The following is a 26,208-nucleotide window of genomic DNA, read 5'->3' on the forward strand; positions in this document are numbered from 1 at the left end:
AGCTCTCATTACCCCTTATTATTAACACAAACTACTTGGCATCCTACATCTATTATCTCTCTGAAACCTGAATCACATTCTATTCTGTCAATGCAGAGCGTGTGGAAGCTTCGAGCTGCCAAAGTATAGCCTAAAGTTGCAATGTTGTCCTCTCTAAGAAGAAGTAGGCGCAAACGTATGTGGGTGTTGTGGCATGCTGTGTTGATTTTTCGAGAAGAATTTGAGGATGAATGCTCTATCACCCACATGGGATACCAGTAATTAAAGTGCTTCTTTAGGGCCACGTTTGTGTAATTGTTAAGTTTACCAGCGGATGTAACGCTAATGATTTCTCCGTAGAAATAAAAATATATTATTAGTGGTTTCTCTCTCCCAGATTCATACATAGATACGCAAAACACACTAACATCATACCGGACTCAATGATCGAGTCCGGATGAGTGCAGAAGGTGGGCCTTAACTTGCGCAAATTCCGACACGTTAGTTTTGGACTCATTTTTGGGACTCAAGACATGGGCCAGGATTGAAATGATGAATCATATCTACAGTATTGGACCAAAGCGTTATCCGAATGAAGTATTCTAAAACGACGGCGGTAGCCGTAGCATAGACGAGTATGAAGACTTGAGAGGAGCTTAGAAAGTGGGATGAAAGCGAGAGTGTCATTTACGTCATATCGCACTATTTTACGTATTGGTGGTCTTGTCGGAAAATGAAAGCGTAGGATGGTGGGTGCGTATTGCCCACTGGGCGTATTTTGGAACCGCTCCTACCTCGTTCGTAATCCAAGTGAGTGCTGCTATGAGTACCTCAGGATAGATACTTTTGCTCTATTTCGAAGAGACCACCAGAAGATTTTCTCACTCCTCTTGTTACTTTTATTGACATGGGCAGTGGTAAATGGACCCCCTATTATCTCTCTCTCCACCGCCCTATATGGGGTTGATTCAAGATAAATGTTGGTCGATTTATGGTGGCACCAGTTGAGGAGAAGAGAGAGAGAGAGCACCACTTAAGATGGTTTGGAGTGAAGAGAGGTAGGGGCAGATTGAAAATAACTTGAGTAGAAACAGTGAGGAAAGACTTGATAGTTAGGAACATTACAGAAAACATGACCTTGGATAAGATAAAATAGAAGAAAATGATCCACGTAGAAGTACCCAAATAGAATCAGGATTAGAACCGGATAGATGATATATTTTTTTAATTTTTTTAATTTTATAGAGGGTCTTAGAGGGTCGATTTATCACTCGACAACAGTTATCAAATGGGAAGTCTGGTATCCACACTTTGTTGATTTGATATCGGCAGCTTTCTGCCTATTTTACACTTGTCATTTACCATTGTACGATACCACGCGGGGAACAAATAACCATTGACCCTTTGTAATTAAATAGTAAAGAGATAATAATTGGATAATAAATAGTAAAATTCTAATTTTATCAAAGTGAAATGAAATCAACACAGCCATGCTTTTAATAGTTGCACGGTCCCAAGACTTTGTCTTGGGTCCACTCACATGATGTTGGTACAAACCCACAAACGTCAAGCTGGGAAGGTGGCCTTTGGTCCACTCACATGATGTCATGTTTGATATACCCTACAGATGTTGTTATCTCCACGATGACGATGACGCGTACTGAATCAAACGAAGGGTTAACACCTGTGATTTTCTGTTTTATTTTTTCGGTGGCAAGACTCTGGCCGTTCTTTAGTCTCATCTGATTGGATCAACGGCCTAGATTTCAATTAATCGTTCGATTTGATTTTACCTGTTTGAAAGTAATTATTCAACTGATACAACCCCCACCATAGGTTCAACTTTAGGGTCCAAACCCGAAGACTCCATCCTGTCTCATACGGCAACGACAACCGGCACCTGCCAGTCACTACGACCGACCGTTACCTTTCTTGCTGCCACTCCCGGTAATCTCCAATAAATATAATACCCGTTCAAAAACTCATCTGGAATTCCTTTGGAGCGAGTCTGAAAGAACACGAGGGAGGAAGAACGGAAGAATATCTCGCCGGTAAGTTGTTTTCCGTTTTGCCTTTTTTAAGTAAAAACCGGTTTCCGGTTATTTGCCTTTTTTGGAAACCGGTTTCCAGTAACTTGTTTTTCCAGGAAAACATTTTCCCCCTATTTTGTGGTTTTTGTCCTCTGTTTCAATGGTGATTTTCTTAGCTTTTACTTTGGATTTAGGGTTTCTATATGAACTTTATTTCTGAGTTAGATTTTTTTTCTCTCTCTTTTTTTGTTCGAGAAATTACTTCTGATTCCTGGTTATTTTGTTTATTATTTTTATTTCCGTTCCTGGTTATTTTGTCCTTTTTTTTTTTTTTTTTTTTGTGTAGTAGAACTCATCAATTTAATGTTTTTTTAATAAGTAATCCAATTAAACTGAATTTTTTTATCCATTTTTTGAATTTCAAGTAAATCGTTTGTTTTAATAATTATGTGATCTGCATGCAAGTTCTTCATTGGTTGTTTTGGTCATTTATGACTATTATTATATTCAAAATTTTAACCATTTATTAATTTTATTCTCGCCCCCCTTTTCTACAGTAGCTTTGTCTTTTTTACACAATAATTTTGGGTTTTTTTTTTCTTTGGTTTTCAATTGATTTTCTCCCTAAAGCTTAATTGGGTTATTTGAGTTTTTTCATAATTTCCCTCCAATAGAAAGAGTTTTCATATTTCCCTTTTGTTACCTTTGCTTCTCACTAATTCAGTTTTAATACTTCATGAGAACCCTGTTTTGTTTTCATTCTCATGTTTTTTTGTCTTAATGCAAGGGATTGTGTATCAGGTAATTGTCGTTGTCATTGCTAGTCTTTGCATTTATAATTTTCTTTCTTTTTTTTTCTTCTTTATTTCAAAATGGCTTATATTTTTTATGTTTTAATAAGGCACTTATGGTTTTCTTAGTCCTTCATTGAACAGTTAATGTGTATAGTTCCTCTCTCATTTCTTGTTTTGATGGTGTTCTTTATTAAAAGAAGAGAACCTGAAACATAAGAAAAAGGGCTGGTCTTATGCAGCAAGGCAACAAAAAACTAAAAGAATAACAGTTAATCCTTGAGGATGTTGAAGGCATTTGCAACTACAAAAGAAACTCTACACAATTGGGTTTTCAGTCAAGTTCTTATATACACTTTTTATATTAAGATCATACAATTGCTCTCTTTATTTTTCTGTGTATCACTACTTGATTGTTCCCATCATGTCACTGTTCTAGTTGTATTTGTGCTTCGTATAGATATTTGCTACTGACATTTGAACTTTACCATGCTTCCCTGAAATTTCTTAAGCTTCTTGTTTAGGCAGGTCTTTTATTGTGTTCAAAGTTGAAGTCTATAGAAGTGGAGTATATGGGGGAGGCTGTTGGTCTGCTGAAAGTGACTGTATTACAAGGGAAAAGACTAGTGATCCGAGATTTCACAAGCAGTGACCCTTATGTTGTGATCAAGCTGGGAAATCAGGTATTTGCTCCATTTTCTGGGATTTGGTGTGTCTGTCTTATCTTGTGTTGGAAAAAAGAATTAGTGAATTACCTTTCATTTGTTCTGTTGTTTCCATTTTGTGGATATTTAGTAAGTGTGCATCATACTTTATAATCTGTTGAAATTAATCTGCTATAACCCATTTTTAAATGATGCTAATATTCAAAGGAGAAAAGAAACACCCTCTGGGCAGTTCGAGATGGTCTCATAACATTAAACTGAACAAAGGAGAGCACCAAAGCCTCCTAAGCTAGACCATAGGATAGGAATCAGAGATAACTAATGAGGGGCATTTGCACCCTCTTTGGCCGACTTGCAATGTCATTAGTGGAACATCACACATACTGAAAACTTAGAGTGCCCAGACAAGCTGTCCATCAACTTGTCAGTAATATCGAGGAACCGCCAAGGTACCCTGCCCATCTCCATCAGCCACTTGATCACATTATGAGAATTGACTTCAATGATTAAAGTCTCCAAAAGCAGGGGAAACCAAGCTTTATTCCAGATCTAAGTGCCATAATCTCCGTAGATTTGAGAATCCATTCTGGCCTCAAATTAGCCACTCTAGCGTCCCATCTAATTTACCTTGTGTGTGTTTACTTCTTTGTAGGATGCCCTATTTGATCCCTCTAGGAGGTTTTCTTTATTATAAATTTCCCCATAGTAAGTAGGGTTTGATTGGTATGCTGTAACTATACATGTTACTCTTTAGTTTAAAGTTGACCAACTGGAATAGCATAGCTCCGTAAGGATACCCATTATTATTTGATGTTCAGTCGGGCACCAAACTGCACATTCAGTACACTTTGCGAGATCCCAATGTGGATTGTGACCTTAGAAAAACCTCTACCGATCATATGATCTTAGTAGTTTGATTGCTGGCCTGAAAATGATAAAGAAAAAGAGAAAAAACAGGGACTATCGACCAGCATTCAATGGGCAAAAATCATCCAATCGGAATGTTTAGGACCTTCTAGCCCGTCCTTGTGGGCCTTTTGGGTGGATGGTCTAATGTCTTCTACATGAGTGTGACATATATTGTTTATATCATGGTGGATACCTGCTTTCAGCAAGGCTGAAGGATACCAATGACTTCCCCATTCTCATAATACCATTTTAGGATCCCCAAAACCTAACATCTTCTGACCATGTCAAACAGTAATACAATCTACTCCTAGTTACATGATGAAACATTATACTTATTAGAAAACAGAAATATGCTTGACCTTTTCAATTATTCATCTTTATCATTCCAATTCAATTACAAATTAAGCAGTGAATTTTGGTAGAATATTGATTGAAGCCACCGTGATCTCATTCCATTATCCTGTTAACTTGATTCTTTTTTCATTTCCCGGTGCGATTGTTATTCTTGTACTGACATCAAATATTCAAGATCCCCTCACCGACGTGATATCGAAATGCTTATCAATTTCCGTGATAGTTGCTATGTTTCCGTATTATCTTTTTTTTTTTAATCTTTCAAGTACTTACCAATTTTTATCTTCACCAGACTGCAAAGACCAAGGTAATCAACAGTTGTCTTAATCCTGTTTGGAATGAAGAGTTGTGTTTATCTGTTACGGAACCTGTTGGAGTTTTAAAACTGGTAAGTTCATTTTTATTGGATGTTTCAATCTCAACTATGCAATATGCTTTTTCATGCTAGTCTAAATTGCATCTACATTTTGAGGCACAGTTCAGTTTTTATTTCCTAGACTACCCAAGTTGGTGGTCTGCCCATTCTACACCATTTGCAGGGCAAGTATCCGACGATGGGAACCAATTATTTAATGGGCCCTCTGTGGATGAGGTATGGCTGATCAGAGATGATCTTAAACATATAACCAGTTCCTAACGAACAGGTGGTTAAAAGAATATGGTCAAAGGTTCACGTTTTAAAAGGCAAAAGTCTATTAAGGTCACTGAATAGATGATTTGGATCATACTATTGCAATATTTGGGTAGTGGTCCATCCCATGTGAGCGCCACTGGATTTACCAGGGAGAATCCATAGATTTGGGCACGTCAACAACTTTGGTATTCCAAGGAAGCACTAACATTTTTTTCTTCACTTTCATCTTTTACTATTTCCCGCATTCTTTATTTTGAGTATGCAAATAAGCCTCCTGGAGCTTAATTTCCATGCCTTGCCTGCCCCACCATACACATTCCACCCGTCATGGTGATTGAAGCTGCTGACTATAACCTAAGAATGGCATTAGTGAATGATATTAATCATCCATCTTTGGTCTGCAAATGGGATAAAGGTTTCTTGAGATGTTAGGAACATTTGATTGCCATCATGTTGATGAGTTCACCATTACGCATGGTTGGCTTCTAGATCATCATCATCATCCATGTCTGTGTCACAAATATTGTTCTTGGAATTTCTCGGCAATGGAAAATTTCTCACCATTATGTGTGGTTAATCAAAATCTTGCGAGTTTTTCAATTTCTCACCATTTTTTGTCCCATAGATCCATGTGTACTTAGTTGCCAAGTCTCTTCTAATGGGCCTTCCTTTTGGTGTTTCACCCGTTCAGGTCTTTTTCCCTGGAAAGGGTGTGGCAAAATTTTTCCCAAAAAGTTAATTTAAAAAAAAAAATAGAACTGAAAAAAGAAAAAAATTGAGGAGGAATAGCGAAATCTAAAGCAAAAAACATCTAATTTTTTTGAATGGTAAAATGACTGAATATTTTATTAGACATATCAATTGTTAATAGCATTTTTTATCTGATTTCTACCTATGTAAGTACCATCTATATATAATTCATGTAAAAAGTGGTTATTGTTATTATTATTAGAGAAGATTTTTAAACTGATAGGCCCCTAGGGGCATCTAAAGTTTCTAGTAGTAGTAAAAATATGATGGTCTGTGCACATGCAATCGGAATGTCTTCTGTTTGGTCCCCACTGCATCTCACCTGGCATGATTCTCCTTTCTTTTTTTCTATTTTAAAATCTGAAATTGGATTATTTATATACCTACTACCATGTTTGTTTTATCTACAGCTGTTTGAACTTAATGTATTTCTATACCAACCATTATCCTGTTGCTTCACTGGTTTGGAATATCATATTTGGTTTGACTGTCACGAATCAGTAGGACAGATTCAACTTCCAATTCCTTAGGTTACATTGAGTCTAAGCATGATCTACAACTGGAATTATGTTCTATTTTTATATGTCTGCCATATTGATATTTTTCAATGCCACTTATTATTTGATCCTTTCAGCAATTTCCATGTAATGATTTATAGGTCGACCATCCCAGAGCAACTTTGATGTTTTCTTCTTTGGCTTCTTTTGACCAGTTCTTGGACATTTATTAAGACACAAGAAATTAAAATAAGTGTCAATCTTCCGCAGAAAAATATGTGCTCAGAGAATGACAGTCTACATACAAACAAAATGTTGAATAGCTTTGATTAGCCATTTTCTAAACCGTCAAAGGTCCATAAAACAAATATAAGTATTTCGTGGCTTGTCAAAAATTAATCAACTTTAAGTCCTTGTTTGGCAACCATGAAAAATTATTCCATGGAATTCTTGTGGGCCCAATTGCGCGAGGGACGGAGGAGGGAGAGGGAGAGAATTGAGTGGGCATGAGTGGAGAGAGCATAAAAAATCCCTAATAACTAGTGAAAAAAATTACCTATTTGAAATTAGTTTTTTGTTTTCCTGGTTTTTAGGAGATTTTAGGATCTTTTTATGCCCTACCCCCTCCCACAATCTCAAGTCTCTCCCTCTGACGCCCATCTCTCACAACTAGACCCACAAATATTCCATGGATAATTCTTTCATGGTTGCAAGACATGGCCTAAGTGATGTTTTATTGAAAACACCAGTGTCGTAGCGATCACGAATGGGTTATACTAATCTAGCTTTTTTTATTGAGAGATTTAGTTCTGCTCTATTTGTTCTTATTACCAATTGCTTACTGCCTTTTGATCTTCCACTGCAATTGAACTTCGTGAAATCTTAAACAGGAGGTGTTTGATAAGGATCGGTTCAAGGCAGATGACAAGATGGGACATGCATATATCAACCTTCAACCTCTTGCATTAGCCGCAAGGCTGAGAAGGGTTCTACAGGGTTCGGCGGGGGAGACCAAGATAAGGAACGTGGTCCCAGATAGTGACAATTGCCTTTTGAGGGATAGTTTTGTGAAGTGTGTGAATGGTGAGATTGTGCAGGATGTTTGGTTGAGACTTTGTGATGTTGAGTCTGGTGAGTTGGAGTTGAAGCTCAAATGGGTTGATCTTCCTCCTACTACCGCCTCTGCGGCTACTGCTACTGTAAAATGAACGGTTTAGCCTAAAGTGGGCATTTACATTTCTCTCAACTGCATTCTCTTCTCAGTTCTCACCATGTACGAGATTTTGCATCGATAATTTATGAAGGAATATAGCTGATTTAGCATTTGCGCTTGATGAATGCTTTCAATGGAAAATTTAAATGTTTGTTTAATTTTCGGGCGGTCAATAACATCATTGTTGAAGGAGACTCTTTAAACGTCATCCGGACAGGGCCTTAGAAATTTGCAGATGTGGTCATAGAAATCCTGAGTTAAGCATGTGTGGAGGTCTGCCTGCTAATGTTGATTGATGTCATCACCAAACCTGGAGTTCTTTGACTTCGTCCTAACATCTCTTTCTTTTGCATTCCTTCTATTGTAATTTTTTCCAGTTTTAGTTATTTTGCTTGGACTTTGACCACCTCAGTTTTTTGGGCTCGTTCCCCTATTTTTAGTGATTATTAATAATATTACCACCATTAAAAAGAAAAGACTTAGTACTTCTTTGACTGCAGTGGGTCCAAACAGGAGAACCCCATCATCTGTTGAGGCTGAGTTGAGAAGGGATATCTCGTGGGTATGATAAAGAACTTCAAAAATCATCGGTTCAGCATTTGTTGGTGGAACTCTAAGGCCCTTTTCGTTTGAGATTATGACGACCGATGGTAAGCCTCCAAACTGATTATCGGAGTCAAATTACATTTGTCAGTCAAATAATTGGTTCGGGGCTCACCATCGGTTATCATATTCTCAAACGAACAGGGCCTAAAAGAGCATTGATGGTGTTCTTTATTAGTTTGGCTGGACTTCTTCTGGTGGGTCGAACCAAAGGATCCGTTTAGACAGGTGTGACATAAGTGGGACCAAAAGAGTGTTTGTTAGGAATGAGCGTAAAGCAGCATTTTCCTTTTACTATATTACAAAGTAGTCCCAAGCTCTGGCATTTCCCTTATGATATGTCGGAAAAAATATTTCATCCAAAGACTAACATCTACAAAAATCAACGGTTTTTAGCTTTTATCCGCCCAGTTGTTCTCAAAGCTTAATTGGCTGGACTGGTACTCGTTGGTCAGATCATTGGACCTGATAACATCCGCTTGGAAAATGTTTCACAAGTGGCTGTTAGGAAAGGACCAGATAACATCCATGGCATGTCTGACAACCAAGAAAATAAAATCATGGAATATTTGTTTATAGGTGTTGAAAGTAGCGTAGGTAGAGTGGGAGATGGAGAGAATTGAGAGGGCATGATTGAGGAGATATGGTGAGAAGTGGCTTGGGAAATAAGGAAAACAAAAACTGTTTTGATTAGAGTTTTCTTTTCCCTGTTTTTCAGCCATTTGTCACCCTGTCTAAACTCATGCCCTCTCAATTCTAATCCTCCCTCACCCTTTTTGCCCTTCTCCCACCGCTTGATAAACTATTCCATGGAAAGAGCTTTCATAGTTTCATGCCTGCCAAACATGGCCTATTAGCTTTTTATGATTGGATGATTGTTGTGATTTTTACCCCATGTATATATATATATATATATATATATATATATATATATATATATATATATATATATATATATATAGCAAGGCCAGTCAAGACTCAAGAGCAATCAAAGCTGGAACCCCGCTATGCTATAACTCTACAAGACATCACGAAACAATCGTGAAAACAACAAATTACTCCGAAAGCTTGAGCTATTAGAGTTGGAGTTATTTAATCATTTATTCTTTATGCAATCTTCACTTGTGGCTCATTTTTTTTGGGTTGGCCCTACACGTGGCACATGGAGCTCATCTAGACGATTATAAACGAGTGTACAATAAGCCAGAGAAATCATCAGACAAAATGGAAGCAAGTTCATGAGCGATTTCCTCTCATGTGACAGTAAGGCCCTTGCAGGGACAATCAGCTTTGGTTAGAAAATCCGCCGCACGATTGGCCTCCCTCAATGTACTCTAAAAGCTTTAGCTGTTAGAGTTAGTGTACTATTTAATCATTTATACTTGGACAACAATGAGGTCTCGCCCTACCAAAAGTATTGCTTCAATTCGTGTCCTTTGCGATGGATTTATTATTGGTAGGTATGATGGGATCGATCCTGCGACCTCAACGTTGAGATACAAAGCCTCAAGCATTGAGCTAGAAGCCCAACCCCTTGTTTTTGCTACTTTGATAGCAACGTGGTACTCAAACCTGTTGTCTCTCAAAATGACTTCTGGGTTTAGGTTTAGTTCATTGCACTATTACCACTCTTATGAAATAGAAGGTAAGTTACTTTTATGATTTCTAGGTTTACCTCATTCCAAATGCAGGAATCACCAGTTGCAACCCATTGGGATTTGCTAGAGACCATCTCGCAGAATGCATTGTCACCTCATAGGCATTAAATGAATAAGACAAAATCTGTTGAGAAGTGAGCCTATCTGGCTGCTCTCTGGTGCAACAGCCGGTCCACCTAATACGTGATGGTCCCTACTCCCTAGCAAATCCCAAATAAAAATTCCTGCGTATTTTTACCTCCATTGTTTATCATTATCTTCCTTTGCAGTAATAAAAGACAAGTACAAGAGATTGAAATAAGAAATTGGTGGAAATATGATTTACCAGGGATCTATTTCGTTGCACCAAAAACAGTGAAAATCAAAGCTAAAAGACATGTTTTCCTTTTCTTTTTCCTAGCATTGCTTGGTTTCAAATTACAATTCATACGGCAGTTCCTGTCGATCATAAATTTTCCAAATATAATCCATTTTTTAGTGTTCGACTCTTCTCTCAAATCAAGAATAAAAAAAAACAAAACCAGGAACCTGTTTATCTTTCCTTCTACTTTTGTATTACAATTATTTGCACTAGGAAACATATATTAGGCCACATTTCTGTCTCATTTACACGATCATATCTGCTTATCTAGAAGTCTGGCCAAATGTTGTTAGGAACACCTTGATTAAATGATCCTACGACCTTGATTCATCACAACTGTTTCAAGGGTTTGCCATGAAAAGCCAATCCATTGATTTTGTACACACATAAAATATCCACTTAGGATGGGACGAAGACCTTGTGGGTAGGCCACCTTATTATATTCTTAAAGATCGAGATTTCATTTGATGTGAGCTTGAAGTCCATAATTTTTCTGACAGCACAGTGGCGCGCCCTTCTTCTTAGGTTAATCCAAACCGTTCATTTGATGTCCCAAAATCATCTCCATAGGATGATACCTAACTGTCTGATAAGTAAAGGAACTGCACAATATTATAGAAACCTATACAAATCGGAGGGTAATTAGTATCATCCTATGGATATGATTCCTGTTTGGGCCATCCTAATAAGTGAACCGGCCCCACCGTACTTTCCCAAAAATACTGGACTTCACGTGCACACATCATATAAAATCTGCTACAAGATCAATGGTCTTGATTCAGTGGATATGTTCCACAGCGAATTGAACACAAAAAAATTTCTTTTAAGATTGACAACGGAGTGACTTTCTGCCCAGACGGAGTGTAGTATTTATATAATTTATTCTCAAAATTACCTTATAAAAGGAGGATACTTTGCACCTAACCTCCATACTTATCCCAACCCAGTCTCCCACATTCATTGCACATAATATCAAACTAGTGTACATAAAAGGAGGATACTCTGTTACAACCAAATACCAAATGTAGAGATATCGCAAATAAAGTCCTCCACATTGTCATCCCGTCCTGATTTCGCACATTTGCATGTCATTTAAATCCCTTGCACAGATGAATCCGAAGGATTAGTTAGTATAGAGAGAGAGAGAGAGAGAGAGAGAGAGAGAGAGAGAGAGAGAGAGATGATCATGCGTGGATATGTGTAGCATGGAACAAGAAAACATGCATGTATGTATGTGAACTATGTGCGGTTGGCTTGCCTGTACGTGATTTTAGGTCGTTTTCTAGATGGGTAGAAGGGAAAGATATTCACAACACTAAAAAAACACAGCGATATTATGGAAGAGAAATGTAGATGATGACAGAAAGAATAGAGAGCACACTCCCCGCAAAAGCAAAGCCTCTCTTTAGCTCATGTTGGGTTGTGCTCTCTTTCTTCTGTCAACAAATCCATCCCAATCATAGCCCGATTTTGCCATTAGCATGTGCATGTCTTCAATTGCCTGCAACAAAAAACATGCTACACAACATTAGAATCCCTTTTACATACATGGGTATATGCCATTAACAAAAATATGTGCATGAAATAAGAAAAACTTGCCTCCATGCATAGAAATTTTCTGCTACAGCTTGCCTGTGATGCCTTACAGCCCATAAAATGAAAATCTCCTAGGATTGATGATCAATGAAAAGGAATTTTAGAAAATCTAATTTTTCTCTCAAGACGACACAAACATAATATAAAAATGTTTTTACTAGAATGGTCTCTTTAAAAAATTTGAAAAAAAAAGCCTAGTAAATCTACAAAATGCAACACCAACAAAATATCTGAGAAGAAAAAAAAGTCTACTGAAAAAACTTTTAATACAAAAAATTAGGAAAACGAGAACTCAACGCCATGGAACTTCATGGAGAGGGAAGTCTCTTCTTATAGACTACGAGGAGTACAGTGTATATGGTGGTCCTAGTAAGCAAAGCTATATTTGACACTATTTTACAGGTTCACTGTATAAGAGAGATTCCTCTAAAATAAGCTAGGTTCAGCTGTCATATTTATTATTTTTCCAAATACAAAACACAAGCTCTTAAATGAGAAAACAGAAAAAGAGATTAGGGTTTCCAAGCATCCTTTTAATTTAATTCGTACCACTCACGAGTCATTCACTGAGAATCTTTTTCTGTTTCTAAAATCCCCTTCTTCTCGTGACTTGTGAATTTTACCCGCGAGTTAGTTAACTTATTAATTGATAAATGGTGATCTGAACCGTTGATTTAGTACCTTCCTCCATCAAAGCAATACGAGACTTACCAGCAAGGAAAAACGAGTGGACTCGGGCGGGTTAACGATTGATGTGGTCAAATTTTGTTAACTCTGATACGTAAGGAGTTGAAAATTTTGATTCACTTGGTAGGGCAAAACTTAGACTCGGCTAAGGTAAAATAGAGCTGACCCAGATGAGTTTTTAAGTAGTATCTTAGACCAGTGACACGAGTGTGAATGGTTAAAAAACACGAGAATGGTCCATATATATATATATAAGTCTCGTATATAAGTCGGGGCACCCTCTATCTAAGTCGGGACCTATCAAATGACCGGTTCGGATCACCCCAAAAATGTGGGCCCACCATGTTTTTAGCAGTCACCTCATATAAGCTTATATGAGGGGCCGCTCACAATCACTTTCCCCATATATATATATATATATATATATAAATTCCACGGATGAATGTTTACACATAGTGAATTAATTTTAAGTTATGAGATCTCCAAATTGAGGGTCCTCATAGGAGGGATCAAGACCATGTTGACATATTATTAGTTTTTATATGGTGTTCGCACATACATACACATAATGGAGGCGCCCTTGATATTTGATCCAGCAACAACTGACTTTTTTTAGAGGCTGTTGTTGGTTCAAATATATACCACAGGTGGCACCTCATTATGTGCATGATCGACCGATTTCCCAAACTTTTTTCAAAGAATGATAGATCATCTACACAAACCATTCGTCCATCATTTACAGAGCTCCAAGCTACTCTGTTTGAAACCAACTCAAACTCCTACTTTCATCAAAATGCAACCCTTATCCAAGAATTATCACTCCCTGGCCCCACACCGTGCAGATATTGTCTTTTTGATAGTTGGGTAGGGCCCTATCTTCTTTTTTTTTGAAATGGTATATATATTTTTGAAATGGAAGGGCCTATCTTCTTGTTCTTTGACTTGTTATACGTTCCCACGGAAAACGTTATTTCCTTAGCCTAAAAAGGTGCTTAAAGCATTAAGTTGATCAAGGAGTTCTCAGTGACATTTGGCTAGACTTGTAGTCACTTGTCTCCCACACGACGCACGTGACTCAAAAACCAGTCATTATGAAAGAGTCTAAAAACCAATTTCTCTTTTCTTTTTTTTTGTTTGTATTTTTGCATTTTTCCGTCAAGTTTACGGGAACAACTATATATAGAATCGCCTTCGGGACCAATGCTTATTAATGATTAACATTTGGTCCCACATAGGGACATGCATGCGAAGTAGAAATTGTTAAATCTCTTAAGACCAACATCCCTCCTGTATCATGCATCTCTCTAGGTTAGGTCCAATAACTTATAGGTTAGAGCAACAAAGGAGGACTTTAAATTACCAAAATGCAGAGGAATGTATGAATGCAAAGCAAATAGCCATTCGGTCAGATACAACAAAGAACACTGACAAGCACCAGTGCATTGATAGAGAATAGAATCTAAAAGGAAATGCTCACCGGCGAGTCTTGATGTATCAAGAGCGTATAATCATACAATGCTGGTGTTCTCAATGGCATTGAGTTGTATATTTTGTTGCCGGTTGGATTAATAGATGATGTCACGTATATGTGGCACAACTACGCCCACATTATTTTAGCATTTTTCTGGGGAAAATGATATATTCGCCCCTTTTTTTAACTTAGGACAGCCCCTTCTAGTGCAGAACTACAGTACTTGTAAACATAGTTTTAAATTTCAACCGAAATCCAAAATTTTGGGTTTCGGTTGAGACGGAAACCGAAATCGGTAATACCCGAAACAGTCTTTATTTTGGCAGAAATTTCATTTATCCCAAATTTTTTGGGCTCGTCCAATGGGAGTGTGGGCCATTGGAGATCTACTGGGTGTCTCACTTTGGTGGATGGTGGGGTCCACTTTGTGCAAATTCACTTCCATTCCAGATATTGGCAATAGACAACGCTCCGTAAGGACATGCTTGTAATTTCTGACAAGTCCCAGGACGTTTTCATTAATATATAGGTATAAAATGAGAGAGGGAGAGAGAGACATAAATCGCTTTTAGTGATTTTCTTGCTCTCTCTTTTCTTCCCTCTGTCTTCAATGAATTTCAAGTCTCTAGGGTTTGAAACGACGAACTCTAACCCTAACCCTAACCCTAACGAGAAAAAGGGCAAAAAACGCACCCTTGATCTTGGCAATAACAGCGAGATCATCTACATTCCTCGATTTCTACCGTTCGATGAATCATGGAATTGGTTTGATTATCTCAACAAACAAATCCCCTGGACGAGGCCTTCCATAAGAGTCTTTGGTAGATCTTGCATCCAGGCACTCTCTCTCCCGATCTGATTTATCGCGAAAATATCCAGCATGAAAATCAGCATTTGGGTTTTCTTTTTGTCATCTTGTTGAATAATCTTTCTTGGTGAATTGATAGATATTCATATGTTCATGGTACTTTTTTAGGGTTGGGAATTTAAAAATAATGGATTTTTTTTTTTTTGTATGTAGAGATCTATTACCTTGTCATTTAGGTCTGAAATTGTGAAAAGAAGATATGATGAATGGAGAGATTCCTGAGAGAGTGTGATTGCTTGCTGTAATAAGCCCTAGATATGTCCTACATGTAATACCATTGTTTTGGGAACTTAGCTTGACTTGTTTGGGGTATTTGAGTCTTCCTTGCCTATGTAACACTTATCATTTTTATTGATTGAAAGTCTACCATTTTGGGTTAGTTATTTATTTTGAAATCCGTCTCTGTTGTCTATGTATAATGGCAATTTTGATGCTTCATCCCCTGAACCATCAACCTTTATCAGCAGATTGAAGACAAATTATATGTCAATTGGCATGCCTTTTGATTTGTGCCACTTTTTATTATGGCAACACTGCTTCACATTTTTCGCTGAGGACCTGCATTAGTTATATCTGAGCTCTACAAATTGGATTCTGTGCGTTGAGCCAATGCTTCCACTAGTGTTGATATATTTTGTTGTACTTACATCGTATCTGTGTCATATACATTGCGATTTGGGTTAGCCTTGGGCAAGAATGGCATAGGTTGCTCTCTTAGAAAAAAGTCTTTTGGGAAAGTGTTCAAGGGAAATTTACAATGACAAAAATGTGGTTTTTACAATTACATGCCTACAAATTTGAGGGTGAAAAAACATTGCTACGGACCCTAATGATTTGAGGCACCATACATTGAGTTGGTGAGGATTTTGAAGAGGATATTACTGTTCTACTTTTTAATTTTCTGTTAGTCCAGGTTGACCCCTGCATTTGGACTCGGCAATTCCATGTATTCCAGGACATGAGATAGGAGTTTCCCTTTACTATGGTGTATGAACAAGGTGAATTGGGTGCTTGTCCTTTAAAAAGATTACACCCATTGACATGATGGTTTTTTACTATCTTTTCTCACTGAGTTTCTAATGATGGTTGATGTGTATTACTGTCATAGATCAAGTGATGCTGGAGTTGCTAATTATGTATTAAATTTACCACCATCAGTGTGCCTAATTCTTTTTGCACCTCTTCATTCCTGGATTTATAAATCTATTAATGCTATTGAAAAACTTCTCTACCTTTTAACCCTAATGGAAGGACAAGATTATGGCCAAAGTGATGGCTTTGTGCATCAGAAAAGTCATAGGCTACTTGGGGCTGAGCCTGTAGCTCAGTTGGTGGTGGCTTTTTGTCTCAATCTTGAGGCCACAGGTTCAATCCCAATTTACCTAACAAAAAAAGTCATAGGCTAGTTGATTTTATTCAACTATAGCAGTTGTGTTAGAGCCATAGAGGGAGACAAATTCTGGACAGAAGCACTATTGCAACAAAACTCAGATTTGAATGTTTTTATCAATTCTGCAGATAAAATCAATTCCTAGGAATGGACCTGATCATAAGTTACGATCTAACCATTGGATAAGGTTGGATTTTGAATTTGATGGGTCTTCGTCTGTAGTCTTAGAGTGTCGTCTGAATCGGATGGTCGGGTTGACGGATGCGACCAAGTGAATATGGATGTTTTTAGAAGATGACAGTGCAATTCAAATTGAAGGAAATGAAGAACAAACAAAACTGAATGTAAGCACAAGAAGGTTGCAGGTTGGAAGAAGATAAGTAGAAGAAGGAGAATGGAATCGAATAATCCTCACTAAAGATAACATGAGTTGGGGCATTCCACCTAAGGAGACAATTTTGGAGAATCCTCATCCATGCGAAAACAAGTTTGAAGTTTTATTCATTTACCATGTGAATGTTAACTCCATTAATTTTTATCTTTTGTTTAAAGTAAGTTGAAGATACCCATTGCCTATTTGCATCTTCCCTCTGCTGGTATAACCGTATGTGCAGCATCCATTTTCATGAGTACGGAGAACAGAGCATTTATTTAGTCATGATGTTTTCACTAGCTAACACCAGATCATAGTCTGTACGAGTCCTTGTGCTTGAACGTAATCCAGTAAAGCTTGATTTATAGTAATATATAATTTTCTGCAGCCTAGAGACACGTGCTACTTTGCCAACGAAGGGCTGCCAGAACTCAAATACAGCGGATATCAGCCACACGCGCATTCTTGGGATGATTACCCTCCGCTTAAAGACATCTTGGCAGCGGTAAGAATACTTATTTGGAAATTATGTTGATGGTAAACATTTGTGATCCTGTAATTAATAACTAATTTTAAACTGCAAGTTAATCAAGTCCCTCCTTTTACTTGGAATAAGTTGGAAATGCATGGCTCCAGGAAATAACAAATTCCCTCATTGCCACCATAAACATTACCACCATCAGTTATCAACTTAGATTCTTGAAATTCACCATCACCAGCATCATTCCTCACCACCCCCACCATCATGACATCATTTGTCATGGTGGCCTCACTATCTATGTCCATGTTTCTGCGCCTTTTCTGTGTTTGCTTGCATACTTGTCGGCACATATTCTTACCATTTCATAGTACAGGTTCACCAAGCTCTTCCTGGGAGTAATTTTAATAGCTTGCTCCTGAATCGATACAAGAGCGGCTCCGACTATGTGGCATGGCATTCTGATGATGAAAAGCTGTATGGATCCACACCAGAGATTGCTTCAGTGTCCTTCGGATGTGAGCGGGAGTTCTTGTTAAGAAGGAAACCCAGCAAAACATCGCAAGGTACAATTCAGACCACATTAGTAATTCAGTATCCTTGGTTCTAACTTATAAACACTCCTTTGAAGAAACAGACACAAAATTAAATGAACCCAGTAGAAGATGGAAACTCTTCTATCCTTGGGGAATCATCTGGTGTAAGCACATACACTGAATCTTTAGCATAGCAAATTATTATAAGCCGTCAGATCAGTATCAGACAATTGTCGCATGTGGAAGTCACCCACATGAAAGTATAGAGCTAATCAGGTGTGGGTCTCACCAATCCACTAGTAGTGGTCTGGATGTGACAACCATACGGGGATTAATTACACCAGATTGTTCCTCAATGCTTGCTACTCAACCAGTACCAAGATGCATTTGAAAATGATAAAGTGCCAGATGCTATTGTGACTTGTATGTTGGATTCTGGTGCTTGACCAATCCACTGTAGAAACAGTATTTTTTTAAAAGACCATGGTTAATTAGCAAAAATCCCCTTTGCGTTTCTGAATTGCATTTTTATACAACCTGGTTGATTAAATGTCTTTGGTCTTTATCTTTATTTGTGCAGTGCAATTAACAGGCAAGCGAGCAAAAGAAAACCGCATGGATCAGCACTCTTTTCTGCTAAAACATGGCTCATTGTTAGTAATGAGAGGGTACACCCAGCGGGATTGGTATCATTCAGTACCTAAGCGTGCAAAAGCAGATGCTGTCAGGATCAACCTCACCTTCAGGAACATACCAATTCAAAACACCCCTAGTTCTGCTGGATGTAAGGACGATTCTGGAACCAATTGCTTGTGGCCATTACATAAAAGGTATTTAGTATCTACTCATCGAGGATTGATACTTTCGGGTTTGATTAATAAAATAGGAAAAAGCAATGCAAAATATTGATATGCTTGGTGCCACACTAAAATATGCCCATTCACTGTCTTTCTTTAACTTTTTCAACTAAGAGATCTGACAGTGCTACTTTTCTGCTGTAGCTGGTGTTCAATCCTAGTACTAATAACATCATGTACACAGCAGTGTTTAAGTTGCAACTTAAACAGCATAAACGACTTTATTAATGAAGAAAGTATACATTATAGACACATGCTAATCTCATATGGGATGAGGAGCCCCAACGAGAACCAATTACAAAAACAGCATAACTCACCAGAAAAGCTCTTTTATCCCACCTCACTTCATTCTAGGAACTGAATGTGAGGATGACCATCTCCTCTACTCCTTTTTGTCAATTTATCCGTTTGCTCATTGGCTGACCGCAATCTATGCTGCAATATTGTGCGTATTTTGAGGCACAAACCTCTAAATTCCGCAATGATATATCCTAATTTCCACAGACTAACTGATTTATTTCACGTTCATTCAATAAGGTTAGAAGATAACTAGATGGCTTGTTGACTTTGCAAACCATCTCAATCTGCACAATGAGTACTCTTGCTTCTGCCTTGTTGGAATCACACAAAGCCCATTGATCCAGAAAAAAAGACATCAATTTTAGTCCATCAAAGTTATGAAAAATACCTCCAAAATCTTTGCTAAGTGTGATCCATCTAATGGGGGTGGGTTTCATCTTTGTGCATGTCACTCTCATCTTCATTTCTTGAATAACAGTCATCCTATTTTTTTAATGATATCTTCTGCCCAAGTTGTCTGTAATTATCCCTTTCGAGTGCCGTTCTTTCTCCTTGAAAATACTATAGTTTTATCACCTTCCAAATTTGCCAAATTATTTCATAAGATACTAAACCCGAAAAGACTTTTCCCGCGTTGCCAAATGGTCCACCACACTCAAGTCAACTCAACTCAACTCAACTAAGCCTTTGTCCCAAACCAGTTGGGGTCGGCTAATGAATCCTTTAGAAAATTTTCATGAAAATGGTCCACCACACTAATGAAGGATAATGTTCTTGATTGATCGTTGAACACCCATGTTAATCTAAAGCTCCTCATGATGGAATTCCACAATCTTTGAGCCAAGGGGCATTGGATCATGAGATGGTCCAAAGACTCCTTTTTTGCAATGTATACAGACTAGCTCTCAAATGTGTAGTTTCCTTCTTTTGTGATGTTTGCTTGTGTTAATTTTTTTTTCCGCCATTGTCCAGGCAAAAGCCGTCTCCCATGTAGGAGCACCAACTTTCAAGTGCTTAGTGAAGTTGCTACCTTTTCCTTCTTCCCTGATCATGCTGTAAAAAGAAAAAAAGGAATTGACAGAGAAAGAACCTTGAACGTCAATGGTCGACGCTATGGTCTGCGACACCACACAACTTTTTTTGGGTTCAGTTTTAAATCCTACCAACAGTTATTTATTTATTTATTTATTCAAATCCTACTACCAGTACCATCATGTATACAGCACTGTTTTAATTGCAAGAAACTTTTTGGTTTAGCTTGTGTGTAATCTATATTTTCATGTTACATGCACTTTCTTCGCATGGACTACCAGCATATATTTACAAAGATGGGTCTGTTTTTTATGGGCATGAAGATGTGTCTTCTGGTTCCTGTATCCTACCTCCTTTTGCCTCTTTAAGAAAGAGTCCCAACAGCTTCTCGTACGTGCCAATTGACGCCTCGAGCGTGTCAATAGCCCTACTCCTATCCTTCACCACCACACCCAACCACTCCTCCATCTCCCCCACTTCCCTCACTGGCCTACATATCTCCCTACCAGAAAACCCCATATTCTGCCCACCAAACACAATGTTCTCACCACCCCCACCACCACCTCCAACCCCCTTTGCCACCACAAGATCACTAATGCCACCTCTCCCTTGCCCAACAACCCTAACCACCCTACCACCCTCCACCTCCCAAACCCTAATGCACCCGTCCTCCGATGCCGACACCAGATTCCGACCTTGATTCGCCATCTCCACCGCCGTCACCATCCCTCCATGTTCTGGGATCCATGGTGCCACCTGTTAGAGAATATCAGATCAGATCAGTTGGATTTGATTGCAGTAGGTTATTTAGATTAGAATTACTATCCTTATCTCTTTGTCTTTATCTTCTATGATGTTTATCTGTAAGCACTTAGAGAAGCACTGATTATTGATAATAAAGATCAACCCAGATTAATCAAATCCCTAAACTTATCACTACCTCTGCCCCCGTGTTTGCGCATTGTCTCCTTCCGACCTTCAAAGCTCCAACATAGACCCGCCCATCTGACCCACCGGCGTAAAACTCAGACTCAGTTGGGTCAACTACCAAACACCAAATCACACATGGGAAACACACTGTGCGTACATGATTACCATTCGCCAAGCTCCAGAATTTGCAAGTACTGTCCAATGAGCATGAAATTATAGTTGAATTGCACCCACCCATTGTAGTTGTTATGTCTGTGACAGACAATGTATGTGCAGAGATCTCATATAAGGAGAGTCGAGCAGAATTTTCTTTGGAAGAGGCGTCTAACAAACGGAGTATCGGAAATATTATGATGGTGCCATCGTCACCGCCTGAGATGAGAAGAGAGGCGTCATCATTGATGACGAGGCATGTGACTGGCTTACAATGTGCGGGGAATGACCGGAGGACGTTGCCAGAGGGGAGGGAGAAGGCGTGGATATGGCCGGAGAGGCCGCCGGAGAAGAGGTATAGTCCTTCGGGAGTGACTGCGAGGGGTGCAACTGGTTCTGGAGTGAGGATGTGGTAGAATGCGGCGGAGGACCACCAGTTGTAGAGGCATATTGAGCCGGAGCCTGTGGCTGAAGATATGTGAGAAGCCGCGATGAGGGTTTTTCCGGCGAGAGCGAGGCCTTTTCGAGGGGATCGGCTGCCGGAGAAACCGGCGAGGTTGGTGCCTGTGAAGGTATCATAGGCTGTGATGGGGCCGTCGGGAGAGCTTGCTAGAATGATTTCACGGGATGATGAGGTCATTTTCCGGTTGTGAAATGGGGGGGGGGGAGGGGCGTGGGTTCCGGTTTGGTATTTTTGAGAGATGATAACGAGTAGGGTGGCAGAGAGATTCGAATAAAATCGTTTTAGAGAGACAGAAGCAGTTTGTCTTATGTGGGCGTTGAAAGCAATGTGAGTTTTAACGGCTTCGTAACAGAAACAGAGAAATGGAAGCCCTTTTGTGATAGCAAAACCCGAAACTTTTGTTTCTTCTGTAGTTAATCAGAAGAGAATTGTCGATTTCAAATGAATCTCAAGCGGGCTTCTGTAATTTTTAATTTTTTTAAGTTACATGATTGCTATAGTTTGCAGCCATGTCCGACACATCTTGTCGACTTCGAGGATAATGACCCAGCCATTGTGAAACATGCACAAGGAATGTTCATTTCATGTGAATCTCATTCCCCTGATGTTAATGTTTTCAAGAACTGTTGGTGTTGGCATTCATTACTTTTTTTCATCCATCTCACCTCTGATCTCAAATCTCATAATGGATCAATCAATCTCTGCCATCCACCTCCTCGAAGACCAAGCTGGTCAAGTGATATTAAGACCTTAGCTGTCCATACAGTACCTTACAAATAAATATTTGAAAACTGCTTAAGGCATTGGTCCACATTCATACTGCTTAAAGGTACATACGATCAAGGTTTCAAATTTCGGTTTCGGAATGTGTTTCGGTCCTCAGCAAAACCAAAATTTCGGTCGAAATGGGATGAAAAAAAAAAAAAAAAACTAATATTTTATCCCGTACAAAATTTCGACCATAATTAATATTAAAGACCGAATAAAATGCGGATTTTTTGGTGAAATTCCTTAAATTTCAGACCTAAATTTCAGGAAACCGAAATTTCAACCAAAATTTCGGTTGAAATAATGTAACGTTTTGGATATCATAGATTTCGATTTCTGGGTTGACTGAAACTCGAAATTTTGGATTGAAACTTCGGATTTCGGTCAAAATTTAAAACCTTGCATACAATCAATGTTTCAAATTTTGATTTTGGAATGCTTTTCGGTCCTCACAGAATCTGAAATTTCGGTTGAAAATATTAAAGAATGAATAAAATTCGGATTTTTTGGGTAAAATTCCTTAAATATCGGACCGAAATTTGAGGAAATCGAAATTCTGACCGATTCCGACCAAAATTTCAAAATTTCGGTCGAAATAATGTAACGTTTAGGACATCACAGATTTCGATTTCAGGGTTGACCGAAACCTGAAATTTCAGTCGAAATTTAAAACCTTACAAACAATTGGATTAGCTAAGATTGGGTAACCACTAACCAACTTGATTTTTAGGTTGTTGGGATCCAAGGGCCTACCAAATGCACGGTTCAGATCGACTAAAGGGGACTGTGTGAGTGGCAATGAGGTCGCGTTTTACTCTAGCTTTACTCGTAGAGTCATTCACTCATTTGTGGTAAGCTGGTTTGGATTGTTTTGCCCTCGAATCCTCGATGGCACGTGAAAAGGCAATGATGGCTCAGTCGTAAAAGGCATACTCGTGGTCAAAAGAGGGGGGCGTTCGCCCTCTGACACACACATACACACCCACACAAAACATATTGACCCACCAACCCAGTTCAAAACATGTGGGCCCACCTCCTATCGTAGGCGCACGTGTGACACATGGTTGCGTGATTGAACCGGAGAATCTTTATTTTTGGAAAATGTTAAAAGAGTTTCGAGTTTTTATAGGCTGTGTGGGGGAGAAGTCATTTATTTTTTGAAAAGTACATTGGAGCCCACTTTATAGGATGATCTAAACCGTTCATTTGTTGGGCCACAGCGAAAATAGGCTCTACCTCTTTACCTGGTATATCATCTTCATAGAATACTCTACATTCTCTCCTCAGATCAGAGGGTTATGATAATCCTATGGAAATGATCTATGGTTTGGATCATCCTTTGACGTGGGCCCTTCTGTACTTTTTGAAAAATACTAGACTTCACATGGACTCATCATATGAAATCTCTTCTGCTCCTTCCTAAATTATTGGGCCCACTTATTGCCTTGTTTGTATGATCGGTTCGATTGATCCCATTGGCAGCCATAACTATGGGCAAATGCTATTGAGAACAGATTGATGAGATGATCCTTGAGGCCTCTTTCCACCATAAAGCTGAACTGTTGAATTTTTTTGGGTGGGACCAAGACCATGTGGTTTGCCTCATGATGTTCAAGACCAGCAGTCTTGATTTACATATATTCCCCTCGTAGGGCCCAAATGCTATCTCTAACCATTTATTGTAAAATTGACTTTCTGGTAGGTCCATGGGAAGTGACGAGACTCCCTGTTGTGTTGATACAGGCCATACGGCGAACTGTGCCGTGCATTATCAGCTGCTCGAAGGATGGTAAAAGTAATATTTCTTAGTTAAAAAAAGTGGCTGGCTGATTACTAATGATGGTTAGTTAGTTGTCGAGGGCATGGTTTTAAATTTTGGTTTCGCCCCTCATAGAAACTGAAAGTTTGGCCGAAATCAGGTACACAATTAAAAAATAAAATTTTATTTATATAATTAAAATTTTGAGATTTTTGGGTTGAATTTCTCGAAACTTCGGACGAAAATTTGGCGGAAATTCAGTACCATTTCAGTATTGGCAGTGTCGGTTTCGGTGTTAATTTTGGATTTCGGTCGAAATTTAAAATCATGGTCGAGAGCCAGTTTTGGGGAGAATAGTGACCTCTGATCTTTAGCACAAATGACCGTCATCTGTTTCTCTGGACATCCATTTGGTGGGTCCTAACTTAGTCGGGTGCGAAGTATGTACAAAAGCTCATCTCAGCCATGTGATTTGATAGTAAACTAATGTGAGTCCGATCATATAAAGTATCATTATATTGATCCAAATTTAACGTTAGAACCCACTGGATGGGCTGCTGGGGCCCATTTCAATTGCCACATGTAAAGAGTAGATAGCACAGCCGAATCTCACACGCACGAGTGATATTAGGAGTCAGAATTTGTAGTAAAAAAATAGGAGTGACCGGTCATAACTGGCGACTGAGCAACCACTGCCCCATTATTAGTCTCTTTTGGCACCCACATACACTCGCTTCTTTTCTTGTGTATTTCACTATATTTTTGGGCCCCCACCCCGCCTTTGACATTAATGCCAGTGACGCGATCAACGATTCTTTGCACCATACAGATTAGAAAAAACGAAACAAAAAACAACGTGTGCAGCCTCCTAGCCCATCTACTGTATCTATATAAGAAGAAACAGGGCAAAGAATCCCACGCAAGGTCGGCTTCTCATTTCTCAGCAAAGCAGATCAGCTCGCCAAAGGTGAAGAAGTTAGAAAGAGACAACAAAGCAGGTCTCTCTCTCCCTCACTTCTTTTTTTTCTATTTTACAAATTTGTTCTTGAATTTCTCGGAGCTATTAAATTTCTTTTGAGAAAATCTTGTAGGAGCTGTGATCAAGGCCCTTTCTAGGTTTCCCTAAGCCGTTGATTATTCACAACCAACTCATGTGCGCATGTGCCAGGCCATTTCAAACTTTTTATTTTATTTTATTTCTGTTTGGTACGTAAGGCATGATTTGTCTTGATAGTGGAGTTCGTATTCTTTTTACTAAGAGTTACATCTTTATTATCTTAGGGCAGTGATAAATTCACCCTCTTGAAAGAAGAATACACCCCAAGTTGAAGAAGATTTCAAACACTTAACAGATCATACAGGGGGTTTTCAAGTTTCAACCCCTTAACAGATATAGGGGGCTGTATTATTCTTTCAACGGGTGAATTTATCACCGCCCTTATTTTAATCTAAATAGCTTCCCTTTCACCAAGAATGTTGACGCGCTTTGACACGCTACCATTTTCATTATTCTTCTCCACATTTCAGCTGCATTGACAGTGCCACCCCACCCACTTTTTAGTCTTTGGCTGAAAGTAGTCTGCCCATGAAAATGGAAGAGCTGGGGCACTATCAAAAGCACAAATTTTTATAATACTTAGAAAGGCGTGCCAACAGTAAAACAATAGTTTTTAATGGCATTTCCATGCTCTAAATTACCAAAAAATACATAATTCCTAGCCCCATTATTTCGAGTCCCGCTGTGACTCATGTCCTCATGCGGGTCAAATAACACCATAGCTACTTGGCTCACCACCTCTCTAATGCTCCACTACGTATATGGGTGATTAAGCCACCATCGTTTGAAATATAAATGATTAATTGAGATTGTAACAACCATAAAGCAGCCCCAAATCGATTATTGAAGTATAAATGATTAATTGAGTACTACACACGAATCCAATAATCGGTTTTGGGGCACATAATCGGTTATCACAGTCTCAAATGAAGAGGGCCTTAAAGCCCGTTCCTTTGAGATTATGCCAACTGATTTGTTAGTCCAAAACCAATTATTGGACTCAAAATTAAACGTAAGTTTGAATAATCTTAAACGAACAGGACCTA

The 26,208-nt window shown here is 38.7% G+C and overlaps 5 protein-coding genes across 9 annotated transcripts in view; 4 read left to right on the forward strand and 1 right to left on the reverse strand.

Annotated features, from left to right (window-relative positions):
- The window catches only part of LOC143879232 (sister chromatid cohesion protein PDS5 homolog A-like), a 37,903-nt gene extending 37,539 nt beyond the window's left edge, over positions 1–364 (forward strand). For all 3 annotated transcript variants that reach the window (XM_077381491.1, XM_077381492.1, XM_077381493.1), the window contains one exon: positions 97–364. In XM_077381491.1, coding sequence (XP_077237606.1) covers positions 97–129 — 33 coding nt within the window. In that variant the 3' untranslated portion in view covers positions 130–364. The remainder of the gene's footprint in view (positions 1–96) is intronic.
- The window catches only part of LOC143879233 (acetyl-CoA acetyltransferase 2-like), a 44,772-nt gene that overhangs the window by 5,650 nt on the left and 12,914 nt on the right, over positions 1–26,208 (forward strand). The window contains exon 1 of one of the 2 annotated variants that reach the window (XM_077381496.1): positions 25,019–25,103. The exons of the other annotated variant lie outside the window; for it this stretch is intronic. The gene's annotated coding sequence lies outside the window, so the exon portion shown is untranslated. Of the gene's footprint in view, positions 1–25,018; positions 25,104–26,208 lie in introns of those variants that run through there. 2 annotated transcript variants of the gene reach the window in all.
- Positions 1,889–7,943, forward strand: LOC143879229 (Calcium-dependent lipid-binding (CaLB domain) family protein). 2 transcript variants are annotated; one of them, XM_077381488.1, is made up of 4 exons: positions 1,889–2,030; positions 3,325–3,483; positions 5,021–5,116; positions 7,500–7,943. In XM_077381488.1, the coding sequence occupies exons 2-4, from the start codon at positions 3,373–3,375 to the stop codon at positions 7,815–7,817; spliced, it is 525 nt and encodes a 174-aa protein (XP_077237603.1). In that variant the 5' UTR covers positions 1,889–2,030; positions 3,325–3,372; the 3' UTR covers positions 7,818–7,943. The 2 variants fall into 2 exon arrangements, with proteins under 2 accessions (XP_077237603.1, XP_077237602.1); XM_077381487.1 differs by having other exon boundaries at positions 1,890–2,030; positions 3,329–3,483.
- ALKBH2 (oxidoreductase, 2OG-Fe(II) oxygenase family protein) lies at positions 14,786–20,766 on the forward strand. Its single transcript, XM_077381490.1, has 5 exons — positions 14,786–15,036; positions 17,218–17,334; positions 17,684–17,873; positions 18,424–18,673; positions 19,973–20,766. Exons 1-5 carry the CDS (start codon positions 14,809–14,811, stop codon positions 19,992–19,994), a joined length of 807 nt encoding a protein of 268 aa, XP_077237605.1. The 5' UTR covers positions 14,786–14,808; the 3' UTR covers positions 19,995–20,766.
- Positions 18,972–21,795, reverse strand: LOC143879230 (protein ROOT INITIATION DEFECTIVE 3-like). The gene is made up of 2 exons (XM_077381489.1): positions 20,973–21,795; positions 18,972–20,788 (listed from the first exon to the last, which is right to left on the reverse strand). Exons 1-2 carry the CDS (start codon positions 21,753–21,755, stop codon positions 20,342–20,344), a joined length of 1,230 nt encoding a protein of 409 aa, XP_077237604.1. The 5' UTR covers positions 21,756–21,795; the 3' UTR covers positions 18,972–20,341.

This window comes from Tasmannia lanceolata, unplaced genomic scaffold (assembly GCF_043159265.1).
Source record: "Tasmannia lanceolata isolate RefF3 unplaced genomic scaffold, GAP_Taslan_0.1 ptg000006l, whole genome shotgun sequence".
NCBI lineage: Eukaryota > Viridiplantae > Streptophyta > Magnoliopsida > Canellales > Winteraceae > Tasmannia > Tasmannia lanceolata.